We start from the raw sequence: 16,455 nt of genomic DNA on the forward strand, positions 1-16,455 counted from the left end.
GCTCAACCCAGATCCAGGCCCCTGCGGGGTGAGAGGCAGCTCTGTGGACCTTTAGGGGTCTCAGGATGAAGCCCACTACCTGAGAAGCTGCTTCCAGAGGCCTGGGTGGAGGCAGCAATAGACAGAGTTCTCTAGAACCTGCCCCTGCAAGAAGGCCCCTGAGCGATGCTCTGATCCATACCTGACCATTATATGAATGGAAAAACCAAGGCCTAACTGGACCCAGGCCTCTGCCTCCCAGCCCAGAGCCCTCCCACTGCACTAGGAACCTGGGGGCAGGCGAGCAGGCCCCACTCAGGCTGGTCACACACACACAAGGCTGCTCTGTGGCATTCAGAGAGCACATTTATTTACAAAGCGCTTTACAAACATCAGCTTATGCCTCCCCACAGCCCCCTGCGAGGTAGGTCAGTAGTCATATCTACAGTTTACAGATGGGGAAATTGAGGCACGGAATGGGGGTGTGGCCTGCCCCATTTTAAAGAGATTTTCCCACCCACCCATCAAAAAATCATAAAATTAACAAAAAAGAATTGTTCCTCCATCCCAAAATACATGTTCTTCCTCTGAACTGTAGAAGTTGCAAGCACCCCGATCTAGTAGGGCCCCGTCCCCAGGGGGCAGCCTGACCAGAAGTCACAGAGACCTCAACCCCAAGGGCTGTTGTTCAACCTTGCAGATTGTCACTGGCCTAGGCTGAGCAGGACCCACCAGTGAGGCCTGAAAGGTACAGGAAGAAGGGCTGAGGTACCTTCATTCTGCAGACATTGGGTCAGGCAGGGAAGGGGCCCCCATGGAGAACAGGGCAAGGGAAGGGCAGATCTGGGTTCAAGGAAGCTCAGAGCACACATCAAAGAAGTAATAGTGGGAGGGACCATAAGCAAAATATCCCCGGGGCTGGGGGGGGGGCGGGCAGCAGGGTGGAGGAGGGGACCATAGTCCCCTCTGGGGAGGACCAGTCTGATGTGCCCAGTCTCCCCAGGACCCTCAGGGGCCAGGCCAGGTGGGATTCCAGATGCCAAGCCCCAATGCACCCTCTATCTGTGTCAAGAGGAAGCCACGCTGGGTGAAAACCTTGGCTAGCCGCAGGCTCTGCAGGGGCTCACTCATCTCTGCCAAGGGCTGGGACAGAGTCTGGGGCTTGAGCCTGGAGTCAAGGAGCTTGAGCCTGGGTCCTCCCAAGCTGGTAGCCCTGAGCCCCTGTCACTCCACCAGGCAGTGCCAGACTCACAGTGCAGACTTGCAGGACCCTGTGGAGGGGGGCTGGGCTGCAGCCGCTAAGCTCCTCTGTGGCCCACAGCTTGCCCATCATCGGACACGTTGAGAGGCCCTGCCCACAGCGAAAAGGGGCACCAAGATGGCCCAGGGGCCCACTCTAGTGCTTTGCCCGTGGGAGTTGTAGTGGAGCAGAGTCGGGGCCCAGGTCTTCCTCATCCGTGCTGGGCCTGGCCCTGAGTGCACAATGCGTGCCCCAGGCCAGGGGCCCCGCTATCTTGACTCCAGACCCTCCAGGTACTCCAGCGCCACATCATAGCAAAAGTGGTACTGATCCTGGGGAGAGGGAGAGAAGGCATCATGAGCCTGGCCCCTCTCTGGTACTGGGGAAGGGGAGAATGAGGGGCCAGAGGGCAAGCATGAGCCCTGGCCCATCTTTGGGGGGAAGGGGCAAATGGGTTTAACTGTCTTGGCACCACCGGATCAGAACCCAAAGCCCAATGGGAGGAACTAGGTAGAGGACAGTGGTGTGGAGGGACCTGGCCGGGCATGGACTGGCAAGTTGGAAGTGGCTGGGCAGAAGGACAGGGCCTCTCACCAGGGTTTCCACCATATTGGGCTTGTAGTTCCTAAGCGTTTTGGCAGCAAAGAAAACATCCACCAGGTTGTGGCAGCGGATCATCTCCAGGACTGTGGCACAGGCGCAGAAGGTGCCACTGCGGCCGCCCCCGTTTCTAAATGAGACACACAGAAGGTTTGGGGTGGGGCTCAAGAGGGGGAGGGGCTCAAGAGGGGGCGGCCCAGGGCCAGAACACCAAAGTGACTGGCAGGACCAAGGAACCAAAAGGGAGGAGGGTCAGGGCCTGCGAGCCCAGAGAAGAGGGGCGGAGCCAGGGTACCCCAGAAGGGAGGGGCCAGGGAACGCCCGAAAGGCAAGGGGCGGGGCTTAGGGAACCCAGGAGGGAGGGGTCTGGGAGCTCAGACGCTAAGACTGGCATCCAAAAGCTGTAGGCAACTAGGGAGGTAGCCTCCAGGAGAAAGACAGCAGGTTCTGAGGGAAAGGAGGCCAGACACACTCCAAGAGAAAGCCACGGAGACAAAGATGGAGACGGAGGAGGGGGGCAGAGCAGCAAGCAAACCCCAGAGAGCAGGATGGAAAATGAACATTGTGAGCACCAGTCACCCCCAGCAACACAGACACATGGTGAAAACACACACGTACACACCCACACTTCAAGGCAAACCAGCAGCCAAACACACAGAGAGGCTTCCTATCCCGTCCTTTCCCTCCTCTGTTCCCTGCAACATCGGGATGTGGGGTTCCCCTGGGGAGATGGGGGATGGACTAGGCCCTCAGCCCCCATTTGAGGGGTCTCTCCCACTAGAACCAAAGGCCACCGAGGGCCAGGCGCTGCCTGACTCAGCTCCCTATCCCTGTCCCCGGAATGCCTAGCCTGGCACTGGAAGGGTCGGTAAGCACTGAGAGCATGAGGAAGTGGGGGTCAAAGGAGCAACTGCACCCAGACAGGAGTGAATACATGAATTTATGAACAGGGCATGTGAAGGGACGAATGGCAAAAGTTGCACGCGTGCATGCATGAACAAAGACTGGAATTCTTTTGGCTTAAAGTGTGCTACTATCTCACGGAGCGAACAATTCTGACAGGACTCTAATTAAATAGGCAAAGTCAGACATCACACAGAGGGTGCTGGGCAGTTGCCCAGGGTTGAGTCCACGCCCTAGAAACAGACTGGGTTCCTCCAGGGAAGATGGGGCCATCCAGAAGCCCCGGGGGGTTTAGTGGCAGCCTTGAGGCCTCCCCGCTCAGCCCCGTGTCTCCAGGCCCCTCCCCCACGCCAGCAGGGCCCACACTCACAGGCAGTGCACGACAGTGCGCCCGTCCCCACTCTCGGCCTGCCACTTGTCCACCTCGGCCAGCAGGTGCAGGAAGGCCTTCTTGGAGTCAGGCGTGTCCCGGTACGCAGACCAGCGCAGGAACTGGAAATGCCGCACCAGCAGGTGCCCCTCCTGCAGCTGAGGGCACAAGTGGCCAGCCAAGGGCGGCGGGGGGGGATGGACATGAGCCCTGGGGTGACCTCAAGAGGCTCTCGTGAGGTTGCCCCCCAGCCACCACCCAGGTTCTCACCACAGGGCGCCCAGGTCACTCACCCGAGAGATGTTCTGCACCCGGAAGACACGGGCCACCAAGTCGTCATCCACGGAGCCCGACACAAACTCCACCTCCATGAGGCCGTATTGCTGCCGCCCCGGCTCTGGCCAGTACTGCAGGCAGGGCTAGGGACACAGACACGGAGGGGAGCGCTGAGCTGAGCCAGGCGGGGGCAGCTGCCGCTCCTGCCCACCCCGAACCTCCACCCTGGCCCTGGGGCTCCCACACATCCTGACCCACTCACTCCCAGTCCACCTGCAGAGTCCCCCCAGCTTCCGCCACTCACCCATCCGAGGGCAGGGCACATCTGCCCCAACGTCTCCTGCACGGACCCGCTCAGGTCAGCAGAGACAAACCCTTCATGGGTGCACGGGGCCAATCCTGACTGAGCAGCTCCACAGCCACACCTAACACGCTCACACACACACGCACACACACACCCCTGCATGAGGCCGCCTTCTTCCAGGGATAGGCCTCAGACCACCCCCGCCCACCCCATCACCGCCCCCTCCCGGCCTTCTCTCTCACTGCCTTGCTCGCCAGCATCAGCTCACACAGGTGGGGTGTCCCTGAAGCTGCAACACAGCTCAGAACCCCCACTCCTGCCTAGGGCCCTACCATGGAGTCAGGGTCCCACGTGCAGCCTCCCCTCCAGGCCGGACTGGAGACAGCGGAGGGATGAAGGGAGTGTCTCCCCCTCCACACACACACACACACACACACACACACACACACACATGTCCTCCAGGCCAGTAGGTCCAGAGCGCCAGCTTCTAGCCTCAGTTCTGCCTGAAGTCCAGGCGAGGCTCTTCCCTCCTCTGGGCCCCGTTTCTCCATTTGTGAAACAGTCCCCAAGCTCCTTCCAGATGACTCCGTGCTCCATCGGCTTCCCTCTCTGACCACGCCCACAAAGAGGGCACTACCTCCCTCTTTTTGCCTGGGGTCCCAGCCACTCCTTGTGTTTGGGCCTTTGCACATGCTGCTCCCTCTCCATGGATCACCCATCCCCCCTCTCTTCACCTGCTCAGCTCTACCCTCCCTACACAGCTCAGCTCAGATACTGCCTCCTCCAGAAGCCTTCCCTGATACGCTCTCCCCAGGCTTCTCTGCAGGGAAACCAGTGCCAGCTCCATGACAGCCCCTTCCCGGTGTGCTGCCATTGTCGGGGGTTTGCACCCTGAGTCCCCCTCGACCACAAGATCCGAGAGGGGCGGTGTGTTGCTTCCTCCGTCTCCCCACTGCCTACTGCAGGCCTGGCAGGGAGTGGCCGGTGGAGAAAGGTGGCTGAATGACATCTGTGTGAGCCTCCCTCTGGGTCCTTCCCCTCCGCCTTAGCAAGGGCAGGTTCTTCCCACGTGAGATTCCCCCCAGATCCGTGCCAGGGACAAGAGCCCATTACACTGCAGTCCTTGGTCATGTAGACCACGTGCCTGCCTCGTAAAGAGCTCCATTAGCAAGTCTTCTCAGCCTTTCAGAGACTGTCAGGCTCATTTTAGAGCAACTCTTCCCGGCCGCCTAGGACACGGACGTGCAGAGAGGCCCAGACCTAGGGGGTATGACCACGTGGGGCTGGAAGGCTGAACATCTGTACTTCCTGGCAGTGCCAGCTTTGGGGACCCCAAAAGAAAACCGGGGCAGCCCCCACGCGGAGCTCACCAAGCCAGCGTCTCGACCCACCTCAGCCACAATTTCATCGTCTTCATCCCTGCCATGCACTTAGCACCTACTGTGTGCTGGGCAGGAAAGAAACTGAGGCTCAAAGAGGCAAATGAACTTACCCAAGATCAGTCAGAAAATAGGAGGCTGGAGTTTTGCCCAATCTCAAAGGCCCCCACAGTGGGCAGCTGAGTCCACCCACAGGCTCTGGAAGGAGGCAGCCTGGGGGAGGGGCACAGCTCTGCCACTTCCCAGCTCTCTGGGTCTTAATCTTTTCACCGAAGCCCGTAAGTGCAAAGCAGAGTCCTGGGCATACAGCAGATACTCAATACAAAGCAGCTATTTCCCTCCAATCTGACAGCCGCATTCTACAGAGGAGGAAAGCAAGGCTCTGGGAGGGAGCGGGACCCATCTAAGGTCACAGCTGGGATCCAATCCTGGGCTTTGGGGACATGCCCTGGAGCACACGAGGCCCCGAGCAGCGGAGGCCTCACCCAGGCAGTGTTGGACTGGTGCAGCTGGTTGAGCATGACAATGGAGGTGCACCCGTAGTCGTAGACGAGCCGCCAGAAGTCCGGCGTGGTGCTCTGCAGCGGGTGCAAGGTCACGATGAAGGCCGCGCTCCGCGTGTAGCTCTGCAGGGAAACCAGGACTCAGCCAGGCCTGCTCACCACCTGACAGGGCCGGAGCCCCCCGCCACAGGCCGTCCTCCCGCTCTGCCCACCCTGAGCTGGACAGCTCTCCCCTCGGGGCCAGGCTGCCTCCGGGGGTCCATTTCAGAGCTTGGCTGGCACACTGAGGCCTGAGTGTTAGGGTGAGCCCCCCAACCCCCAGGCCCCTGGTCCAAGCCCATGGCCCCTGGAACGAAATACGAAACGTTCCCAAATGTGTGGTGACGGGAACATGGGCAGGGTAGTCAGAGGCTGGCCAAGGCTGCTCCCTGCCTCAGGGCCTTAGCACCTGCTATTCCTGTTGCCTAGAACAAATTTCCAAATGTTTACACAGTTCTCCCCCTCACTTCCTTCTGCTCTTTGACAGTCACCTCCTCAAAGGGGCCTTCCTTACCACCTCATCAAAAGTAGCTATATACACACACTCCAAAGCCCACATTATATAGTTCTCCTGCCTGGTAGCTTTCTGTAGAAATTACCAGTGTCTCACATGCCACTGTATCTTTGTGTACTGACTGCCCCAACCCATCACCCACATACGAGGTCCAGGAGACCAGAGATTTGGGGGTATGGGGGGTATGGTCTGTGCCCGGCACATTGTAGAGGTTCAATAAATATCTGTGAATAAATACATCTCTAAGTCCCTTCCAACTCCATGGAGGGAGGGTCTGAGAGCCCAATCCAGGGCCCCAGACAAGTGACAGGCGCTGACCCTGCTCCTGGTCCACCTGCAGAGTACCCCCAGCTTCCCCCCTCGGCTCTGCCCCCCTGGCTCCTGAGCCATCCCAGGTACTGCTGGCTGAGGCGGTCCCCGAGCCCAGGGCTGCCCGAGCCCTCACGTCCGTCAGGGCCGCATTGATGTAGTTGTTAGGGTCCCCGTCAGCAGAGATGAGGAAGGGCAGGCAACGGTCGGGCGGCAGGACGTCCATGCTGCGGTTCCTGTCCCGGTTCCGGGGCAGCAGGGCGATGCTGCATTCTTCCACATCCAGAGGCGGTGTGACCGAGTTCAGCGTCTACAGGGAGTGGAGGGAGCAATGGGGTCAGGGGGGAGGGGTGAGTGTGGACCTCCAGTGTTCGCTGGGCCTCTTCACGGCCCCATGAAGGACACTGAGCTGGGCTGTTAACCCCATTTCATGGATGGAGAACTGAGGTCCAGAGAGAAGGGGGCAAGGACAGGGACCCCAGGCTGGCTCCCGGTCTCCAGACCACACAGGCTCTGAACAGAGCTCTGGAGATCGAGTCTGCCTCCTCGCTCCCTGTGTAACCTTAGACAAGCTACTGTATCTCTCAGCATTATTGTTCTCAACTGGAAGGTGGAATAATAATAAGCCTGCCTCAAGGGGTTATTGGGAGGCTTGAGTGAGATACTGCCAAGGTCCGAGCACTGAGCCTGGCAGATGCAAGGCTCCCTACATAAAAGGCACAGTGAGGATCAGGTGCTTTCAGGCAGACAAGCCCTGAAGCCCCACATCTTCCACAAAGCGGCCTGCGGGGACCTGGCGGAGGCGGTCAGCCCTGTCGGAAGAGAACACAAGTCCAGGGCACCTGTCACACAGCAAGCCTGGGACTCTGGGTTATCTCCTCCACCTCATGCCTCCTACAGCCTGATCCATGGGGTCTCCGCTTCTTTCTCTTGTCCTTGAGGATCGCTAACAGTGAACCCCAGTCTCTCGTGATCCCCAACAGAGCTCCAAGAAGCAGAGGTGGCATTTCCTATGATCCCATCTATGCAGGCTCTCCAGCGTCAGGCGTCTAGAAGGGGCCAGCCCACTGAACCCTGGCAGGAACCTGGAGTGTAGAGGACTTCTGGGGCCTCTGCCTGCCCACGGACCACTCTGGGACTTCTCAGGAGAACTAGCCTTCCTCCATCTCTGTCATTTGACATGCAGAACCAGGCCTGGGCCAGTCCATGTGTTCCTACTCTCTGGCCCAGGGACTGGCTGAGGGATGGCACAGGAGAATCTGGTCTAGGACTTCCATTGGGACTGTAGGGAGTCATTTTTCCAGTCTCCTGACAGTAGGGATGACATGAGCCTGGCACTGCTGGGGGCCAGGGTACGGGTCTGAGAAAGAAGCCAAAAACAGAGGACAGCAGAACCAAAAATGGACAGAGACTACATCCTGGCATCATCGTTTAAGCCCCTGGATCCAGCCATAACTGAAGCTGCACCATCCTTGGACTTTTCAGTTTCAAGAGTCATTGAGCCGGATTTTTGTCACTTGCGACCAAAAGAATCCTGATGAATACAAACACTACGAGGGCAATATTGACTTTCTTTCCTGGGTAAGAAAAACCAAAGCTTGGGGAGGTAATGTGAGTGCTCAAGGCTACTCACAGCTCTTCATTGAGCCAGAACTTGAACCTGGGCTCCCTTGATTCAAAGCATAGGCTCTCAGCCACTTGGAGGGACCACCTCCTCCACTGTCTCCAAGTCCTCCCCAGTAGCCCTACTGTCCCTCCTATAGCACTGAGGAATTCCCAATACACACACACAAACACACACACACACACTCACAAACCACACACACACACCTAGACACACACACTCCTGCCCCACCTGGAACTCTTCCCGCAGCTGGGAGGAATTACTCTGAGGGTCAATGCGGATCATCTCCTTGTAGGTGGCCTTGAACTCGCTGACAGGGATGGTGGTTTCCCCACACAGGCAGGCCTCCAGGATTGCATCGTGAATGAAGATGTACTGCTCCTGGAAAAGGAGGAGAGAATATGAGGAACCTGGAGGGGACTAGAACCTAGACATTTGGGGGATATGGCAGCAGGAAGCAAGCCCAAAGTTGAGGCAGGGATGCTAGAGTCCAACTAGGTATTAGTACAGGTTGGACCAACCCTACCTGAAACAACCTTCACAGATATGTTCACTTACCTCATGTTTCATCCCTCTAATACCCTGTAAGAAGCTCTGAAGGTGAAGGGAGAGCCCAGGGTCACACATCTAACGAGGATACAAACACCAGTAGATCTTACCTGCAAAACCTATGACCTTGGCCCCTTGGCTGTTTGACCTCAACCAACTGAACACAGTGGAGCTGACTTTGGGAAGACCCTCAGAGGTTGGCAGGCCAAGCTCAGGGATCTCAGCTCTAAGATCCTCCGAAACTCCTCTGACACACTCCGCCAGCTTTGAGTTCCTCCATGAGGGACCCAAGTCCCAGAGCGGGCAGGGAGGGAGGGCTGCGTCCCCTACCTCTGTCTGGATCATGTTGACGCGCCGGGAGCAGAGGGTCTTCACGCAGTTGTAAATGTCCACGACGCCCTCACACTCCGCCATGTCCAGCATCACATCCAGAACAATGTAGCAGCCTGTGCGGCCAGTGCCCGCGCTGGGGAGAGAGCAGCCAAGGGCCCCATCAGAGCCTGGGGAGGGAGCCCGGGGCCAAGAAGAAGGGAAGAGGTGGCCTGGGGTGCCTGGCCATGTCTACACCACACAGGGGCTGGGGGACAGAGAGATATCCCACCCCAGTGGCGAGGAGGATCCGGGAAGAAGTCTGCAGCAGGAGCTGTGGAAATGTGATGCAAGACCCAGCTGGGGATGGGCCTCGGGAAGAAGAGGAGGGCAAGGGTAGCAACTGAGATGGGCAGAGGACAAAGGTGATGCCCAGAGCTTAAACTAAGAATGTTCTTGCCTCCTGGGTAGCCCCAAATCCACACAGCCTTCAAAGCCCCACACACTCATACCTGCTCACACACTCAGGGGAGCCTCCCCAACCCTCCCAGCAGATGTCATTCTTCTGAGCTCCCAGAGGAATCCCGGCAGGCTCTTGTCAAACACTCTTCCTGCCACATGTAGCTGTCTCCCTGACCGGACTGGGAGCTCATCCAGAGCTGGGCTGTGTCGGACCCATCTCTGGGATGCTCAGGCTCAGCCCCAGGGTGAGCAGAGTCAGGGGGCAGAGAGAGGACAAAAATGACTCCAAGATTTCAAGCTTGAAAATGGTGGCAAGAATGCGTAGTATTCTACGTGGCAAGAATACTGGCAAGAATGCGTAGTAGCGGGTCTCCTACCCGCCCCTGCTGGTGGCTGAAATCAGTACGACCACTTTGGAGGACTGGCAGGCTCCACCAAAGCTGAATGTCTGCCTGGCAGAACTTCCACCCCTACGTACATAACCCCCAGAAACTTCACATGCGTACTCTGGCCCACACACATGCCTTAGAACGTTCTTAGCAGCTCTAACCATAATAGCTCAAAATGACACAACCCAAATACCTATCAGTAGCAGAATGGATAAACACATTGTGGTTTACTCATCCAGCGGGACAGGATATAATATGGATGAATCCTATAAACATAAGGTGGAGGGGAAGAAGTCACACACCAAAGAGCACACGCTGGGTGATTCCATTTATACAAAGTTCAAAAACACACAAAATGAATTCACGCTTTAGAAGTCAGGATGGAGGCTGCTCTGGGAGCGAGGAGGTGGGTACAGACTGGAAGGGGGCTCAAGGGCGCTTCTGGATGCTGTTAATGTTCTGTTTCTTGATCTGAACAGTGCTGGTTATTTCACAGGTGTGTTTAATTTATGAAAATGGATGAAGTTCTATATATACTTATTCTGTGTGCACTTTGCTTTAAGTATGTTATACCTCAATGAAATCTTATTTTAAAGACAGTATCTTAGGGGCGCTGGGTGGCTCAGTCGGTGGTGCATCTGCCTTCGGCTCAGGTCACAATCCTGGGGTCCTGGGATCGAGCCCTGCATCGGGCTCCCTGCTCAGTGGGGAGCCTGCTTCTCCCTCTGCCTCTGCTGCTCATGCTCTCTCTCTCGCTCTCAAATAAATAAATAAAATCTCTATTAAAAAATAAAAAATAAAGACAGCATCTTAAAGAAGCCTAAAGAAACCTGAGAAGTGGTGTGAGGGGGGCGGGCGAGGGAGGTAGGGGGTCTGCCACGTGGCATTTGGGAAGCTGAGAGGAATCCAAGCAGAGGAGCCAGGACCAGATACAGAGGCCGAGGACCTGTGGGCCCAGGGGAGTCGGTGAGACCCCAGGGTCAGAGGGGAAGCTCCCCAGGAGGAGAGTGGGGCAGGAACAGGACAGGGCCCTTCAGAGGCAAGAGAAAGCTGTGGAGCCGGAGAGGAAGCAGAGCAGAGGAAGGGCAAACGGGGGGGGGGGGGGGGGGCCACAGGAGCCAACGAAGGCAGGACTTGGAAGAGAAAGGAGTGATGCTCAGGAGCTGCACAGAGCATGAAGGCCCCGCAGTGATGAAAGCCCTCAGGATTCAGAGAAGAGAAGGCAAAGTCCTTCCCAGCACCTGGGCCAAGCCCAGCACGCAGGTGTGCAATGGGCACTGGCTGAATGGAAGCAAATGGAACCCAACCTGCCTGGTGCCTTGCAAACCCCTCCCCCCCACCGCCTCCAGGGCCTCCACAGCCTCTAGGCCCAGGGCCTCCACAGGTCTCGGGCAGCATACCAGGGCGCCAACCGCAGAGCCACAGTTTGCAGGGCCCTTGGGGGTCAGTCTCTCCTGTCCTCTGTCTGTGAGTAGGATGAACCCAAGCCTCCTCTCCTTCAGGGACCCAGAACCAACCCCACGCCCAGTCGTCTCGTCCTTGGGATCGAGGCCTCACCTGCAGTGGATGACAACGGGCCCAGCATCAGGCGGGGTAGAGGCCTTCACGCGCCGGATGAAGGCCAGCAGCCCTGTGGCGTGGTAGGGAACGCCGTGCTCCGGCCAGGCGGTGAAGTGGAACTGGCGGACCTCGTGCCGGGCAGAGTAGCCTCTCTGGCGAGACAGAGTCACTGCTGGCTCCCCTTAGTCACCTGCCGGTTGCTCACTGCTGGACCTCAATCAGTTAACCCCGATCGTGAACCAAGGTGTGGGTATCACTGACTCATGGGAGCAGCGAGAAAACCAGGGCCCAAAGAGGAGGGACTGCGGGTCCGAGGTTAGACGAGACAGACACTACACAGGAGTGGGGCCGGGGCCGCCCGCCGACCCCCCGCCTCTGCCTGCACGGGGCTGTGCGACCTGACACGTCACTGTGACTCTCTGGTCTTAGCCTAGAGGGGGCAAGTGTCTCCTTTGAGGACTTTTACAGAGGATCACAGACAGGAGGACTCGGCCAGTCACCGGCCACGTGGCCTTGTGCGTGACGCCCCCCCTCCACCTCACTTTCTTTATTTGTACAATGGGACTAACGGAAACACCTAATCCCGGCGCTTCCCGGGGCTTAACCAACACAGGCTCCGCACGATGCCCGGCGCCGAGCAGGACCGGCACCACCAGCCGCTGCCTTCAACTCTACCCTCTCAACGTCCTCCTGGGGTCGCCAGCCAAGGCGGTCCCCGTGCGGTCCCCCCACAGCGCTCCCTGCAGTGACGGAGCGCCTGCCTTGCTGGGGAGGACAGCCGAGCCCCCTCCTCGCTGCTCCTGCTCCTGCCCTGGGAGGTGGGGAGGTGGACTCTGCCCCCCCTCCTCAGGCACCCCTGCAGGGACCAAGGTAACAGGAGACTCACCCGCTCGAGGGTGAAGGTGCGCACGACATACTCAGCTAGAGTCTCCGTCTTCACCAGCGTGATCTTGATGTCCCCGTACATGTCCGAGTCCTCCGGCCAGTACCGTGAGCATTTCACCTGGGGTCCCCACAAGCGGGCTCAGTGGGCTCTTTGCTGCCCCTCCCCCGGCCCGCCTTACCCCCTCACCCCAAGGCCCTGCTTACCCTGCCCACCTCCACCAGCTTGGTGATCATGACAATGCTGGAACAGTGCTCCTGCCACACCATGCGCCAGAAGTCGTAGACCATCTCGGGCTTCGGCCCTGGGGCGCAGAGGGTGCTCATCCCTGAGGCAAGGTCTCCACCCAGGGCCAGCGCACCTGCTGCCCAGCACCCCCACCCCAGGCCAGGAGGCTCCTGAGCCCCAGTGAAGGCATCATGCTCACCCCGTGCACACCCCACCCAATGCCAACTCGTGCCTGGGGGGCCCCAAGGGTGGGTAGGATCAGAGAGGGCCTGGCTGGCCGGAGACCCCAATCATCCCGACTGAAACCCAGGAGGCAGAGCCGGAGGGCTAGATCCTCAGTCTACAGCCCAAGTCTCTCAGAGGAACAGACAAATGAACGGTTGGGGGCAAAGACAGCCAGAGGGACCCAGGCAGCCCCCAGAGCCAGAGGCACCATCCACACTTGGCAGGACTGAGCTCGCCTACCCTTCTGCATGCACCACCTCAGAGACAGACAGATGGCCAAGGGAACTACACATGCACTGAGCATATCGGGGAGACACGAACACAAAGGGGCAGAGACTGGCGGCCAGAAGCCACAGCCAGACAGTGGGACTTGGACAGAGAGACAGGAGGGAGGCAGACAGGGAGCCAAGCAGGTCAGAGGGAAGGCAGCAGGGCAGACGGCACTCAGCACACGGGCGCGGGCAGAGGTGCAGGTACCTTGAGCAGCTATGAAGTGGTTTGACCTGTGGTAACCCTGGAACGGGAAAAGAGGCTGCAGTGAGACCCCAGGAGCAGCCCCTCGCTCCCTCCGATCTCACATCCTCTGCCCCCCTCTCCCAGGTGCAGCACAGTCACCCACGGCCAGCTGCCCGCCCTCTTCCCTGGGACCTCCTAACCGGGGGAGGGGGGGACCTGTCCTCCAGTAAGGACAGAAGAGCAGCTGGGACACCAGTGTCTTGGGTCCAAACCCATCTTTGCTGTGTGACCCCACAGAGGACACAACTCCTATATGGGCCTAAAGGGTCTCCCCACCCATAAAATGGGGGGATTAGCCACAGTCAGCTTACGACCCAGCTGTGTGGATACAAATGAAGTCCACGGTGATCCTGCCCAGGTTACCAGGGGGTCCCCGGACCCCAGGCTGGGTCTCATCAGCCATCCCAGCCCCCTCGGGGCAACCGGGGGGCAGTGCCCCCTCCCCGCCACATGTCACCCAGAGCTTGGGGGACCCAGGGGCCCAGATGAAGGCTTCAGGTCGGAAGCAAGCGAACACACGGGTTACTCATGGCCCTCAGATAAAATGGTTTTTAAATAATAATCATTTTTGAGATTATGATCTCAATTATGATCCCTATTATGATCACATACTGTGCTAAGCACTTTACCTACATGATCTCCCACAAAAGAGAGGGCAAGAGCTACTTCATCCTCCATCCGCAGAGCCTTCAGGCTGCAAAGAGGACCCAGCCAGCCCCAATTCCCACCCCGGGGCCACAGCCAGCCCTACCACCCTGCCCTCACACTGACACCCAGGGCACCCCTGCGGGCACCACAGGAGGGGTAAATGTGCAGCGGTGCTGACACAAGAGAGAACAATCAAGTTCACGCCCGCAACCCAGCTCCCCGCGCCTCGGTCAGACTGCCAGGGTTCAAGTCCCAGCCCTACCTCTCGCTAGCCATGAGCCCACGGGCAGAGCCCTTCATTTCTCTAGGCCTCGATTTTCACATCTACAAAATGGGAACGATTACGGTATTTACCTCCTTGGGCCGCTGTGAGGAGTCAACAAAGTAACATACCGTCAAGGTTCTGTCGCCACGGCCAGCACAGAGTCGGCACTTGGTCAATGGTACCTATTGTAACTGCTACTACTTTCAAGTTCAAAGAGTAGCCCCGAGGATTCCAACTGTCAAGAATGGCTGTCAAGGATTCCTCGGGCAGAGGGTGGTTTCCTCCAGGGGTTAAGAATCTGCGCTGGGGGGCACCTGGGTGGCTCAGTTGGTTAAGCAACTGCCTTCGGCTCGGGTCATGATCCTGGAGTCCCGGGATCAAGTCCCACATCGGGCTCCCTGCTCAGCGGGGAGTCTGCTTCTCCCTCTGACCCTCCTCCCTCTCATGCTCTCTGTCTCTCATTCTCTTCCTCGCAAATAAATAAAATCTTAAAAAAAAAAAAAAAAAAAGAATGCGCTAGGGAGTCAGGTGGATGTGGGTTCCTATCGCAGCTCTACAGAGCAGCTAAGTGACTCCGGCCACGTTATAAAAGGGCACTCCTTGGTCTTTAATGTACACCCGCAGCTCCTAGGGATCTTGTTAAAAGGGAGAGTCAGACTCAGAGGTCTGGCATGGAGCCCAGGATTGCGCCTCTCCAACCAGCTCCTGGGGGGACCACTGCTGGATCTCAAAACACACTGGAGTGGCCAGACTCTCAGCCTCCCGAGCCTCTGCTCCCTTCTGCAATGTGGGGGTAACAGTGAGACACACACAGCTCAGAGATTCTGCTGTGTACCTGCATACCGTGCCCAAAACCCAGTTCCAGTTACCAACAGTGAAGAGCGTCCCAGAGGCACTGGGCCCTCACTGGCAGAACTGCTCCGAGCTGGCCTAACCCCCTGGCCACTGCCTCTGCCTCAGGTCCTCAGCTGAGCTGCTAGGCAAATGGGGTCCCAGGGGAAGGGCCAGCAAAGGCGAGGCCAGGGCAGCCCTCCCACCTCCAGCACTGGTCAAGCGGGGAACAGGCTACCCCACCTAGAACCAGCTGGCCTGAGAATCCCACATGAGAGCAAGCGTCTCTTCGGATTCATCCAGCCCTGTCTCTCCGGTGCCTGACCCAGTGCCAGCACCCAAGCTAGTCAGCAAATACAGTCCACAGCGAAACGAGTTTTCAACCGATCACCCTCCCAATCTGCATATTAATGTCTTCATGCATAGGTGTGTTCCTGCACAATAAGAGAACACTACAATGGAAAGTATAAAATGATCAGGTGTGAAAGGAAGGCACGCAGATCAATCACCTCGAGCACACCCACTTTAGAGCGTCTGAGAGCACACTGGTCCTCACCGCCCAGGCATCGCCATGTTCTGGGCACATCCCCACACCTGCCTGGAGCCTCTGCCTGCGTGGCGCTCAGGGACCAACCACTTGCATCAGGGACAAGCACCCCAGGGCCTCCTGGTGCTCCCCCACAGGGAGAGAACCGGAGTCTAGTATGAGGGTCAAGGGCTCATGTGGGGCTTGAGGCCCAGCTCCATGCAGCCATGAGCAAGTCACTGAAATTTCCTAAGGCTCGGTCATCTCATCTGCCAAATGTCGGTCCCTGCTGCTCAGAGTACGGGAAAGATGAAATGATGTGCCTAACATGTTGGGCGCCCAGCCAATGATACTCTTGTTAACTGGCATTTGACGATGCATTAAAGCCAAGTCTTCTATGGCCACTGAAGAGTGTTGACAAGGAACCAAGTGCCTTGTATGGAGATTGACATGGAGATTGACATAAAGAAATGTACCTGTATTCATCACCTCCTCATGGGGGCGCCACCACTGAGTATATCCACCCATTTCATGGGCCCATTACTCCATTTAAATTTGGGAACTTTACAAACTGCTGAAGCAAACTCACAATAAGAAGGGGGGGCGGTGATATCTGGGAGCACATCTGGGATAACTGGTCACCTCCAGCAGCTGTGACTGTGGGGACTTTTCACTTCGTATATACAGAAATGTGTATATTTCTGCATTGTCTGAAAGTTTGATAATGAACTGTATTTTTGCAATCTTTAAAAAACAAGAAGTATTTTTTAAAGGAGATAGAAAGATACCCACAAAATAGCAAACAATCCCATCCATCAGGCATCAAATATTATAAAAATAATATTCAGTTCACCCTTGAACAACATGGGGGTTTGGGGCGCTGACCTCCTGGGGAAGTTGAAAATCCACGCATAACTTTTGGCTCCCCAAAAACTTAACTACTAATAGCCTGGTTGACTGGAAGCCTTACTGAGAACATGAACAGTCAAGTAACACATATTTTGTATGTCATATGGTATTATAT

At 57.3% G+C, this 16,455-nt stretch overlaps 1 protein-coding gene across 2 annotated transcripts in view; it reads right to left on the reverse strand.

Moving 5' to 3' along the window:
* Positions 1 to 337: 337 nt before the first annotated feature.
* Positions 338 to 16,455, reverse strand: part of PTPRU (protein tyrosine phosphatase receptor type U) — a 78,238-nt gene continuing 62,120 nt past the window's right edge. The window contains exons 19-30 of one of the 2 annotated variants that reach the window (XM_035019271.1): positions 13,123 to 13,159; positions 12,399 to 12,496; positions 12,196 to 12,312; positions 11,307 to 11,461; positions 8,920 to 9,055; positions 8,272 to 8,421; positions 6,553 to 6,726; positions 5,537 to 5,677; positions 3,386 to 3,511; positions 3,093 to 3,250; positions 1,814 to 1,949; positions 338 to 1,551 (exon numbers count right to left, since the gene is read on the reverse strand). In XM_035019271.1, the coding sequence (XP_034875162.1) occupies positions 1,489 to 1,551; positions 1,814 to 1,949; positions 3,093 to 3,250; positions 3,386 to 3,511; positions 5,537 to 5,677; positions 6,553 to 6,726; positions 8,272 to 8,421; positions 8,920 to 9,055; positions 11,307 to 11,461; positions 12,196 to 12,312; positions 12,399 to 12,496; positions 13,123 to 13,159 (1,491 nt within the window). In that variant the 3' untranslated portion in view covers positions 338 to 1,488. Of the gene's footprint in view, positions 1,552 to 1,813; positions 1,950 to 3,092; positions 3,251 to 3,385; positions 3,512 to 5,536; positions 5,678 to 6,552; positions 6,727 to 8,271; positions 8,422 to 8,919; positions 9,056 to 11,306; positions 11,462 to 12,195; positions 12,313 to 12,398; positions 12,554 to 13,122; positions 13,160 to 16,455 lie in introns of both variants that reach the window. The other variant, XM_035019270.1, reaches the window with a different exon arrangement.

The sequence above is a fragment of the Mirounga leonina genome, unplaced genomic scaffold (assembly GCF_011800145.1).
Source record: "Mirounga leonina isolate KUSES-001 unplaced genomic scaffold, KU_Mleo_1.0 Mir_173, whole genome shotgun sequence".
NCBI lineage: Eukaryota > Metazoa > Chordata > Mammalia > Carnivora > Phocidae > Mirounga > Mirounga leonina.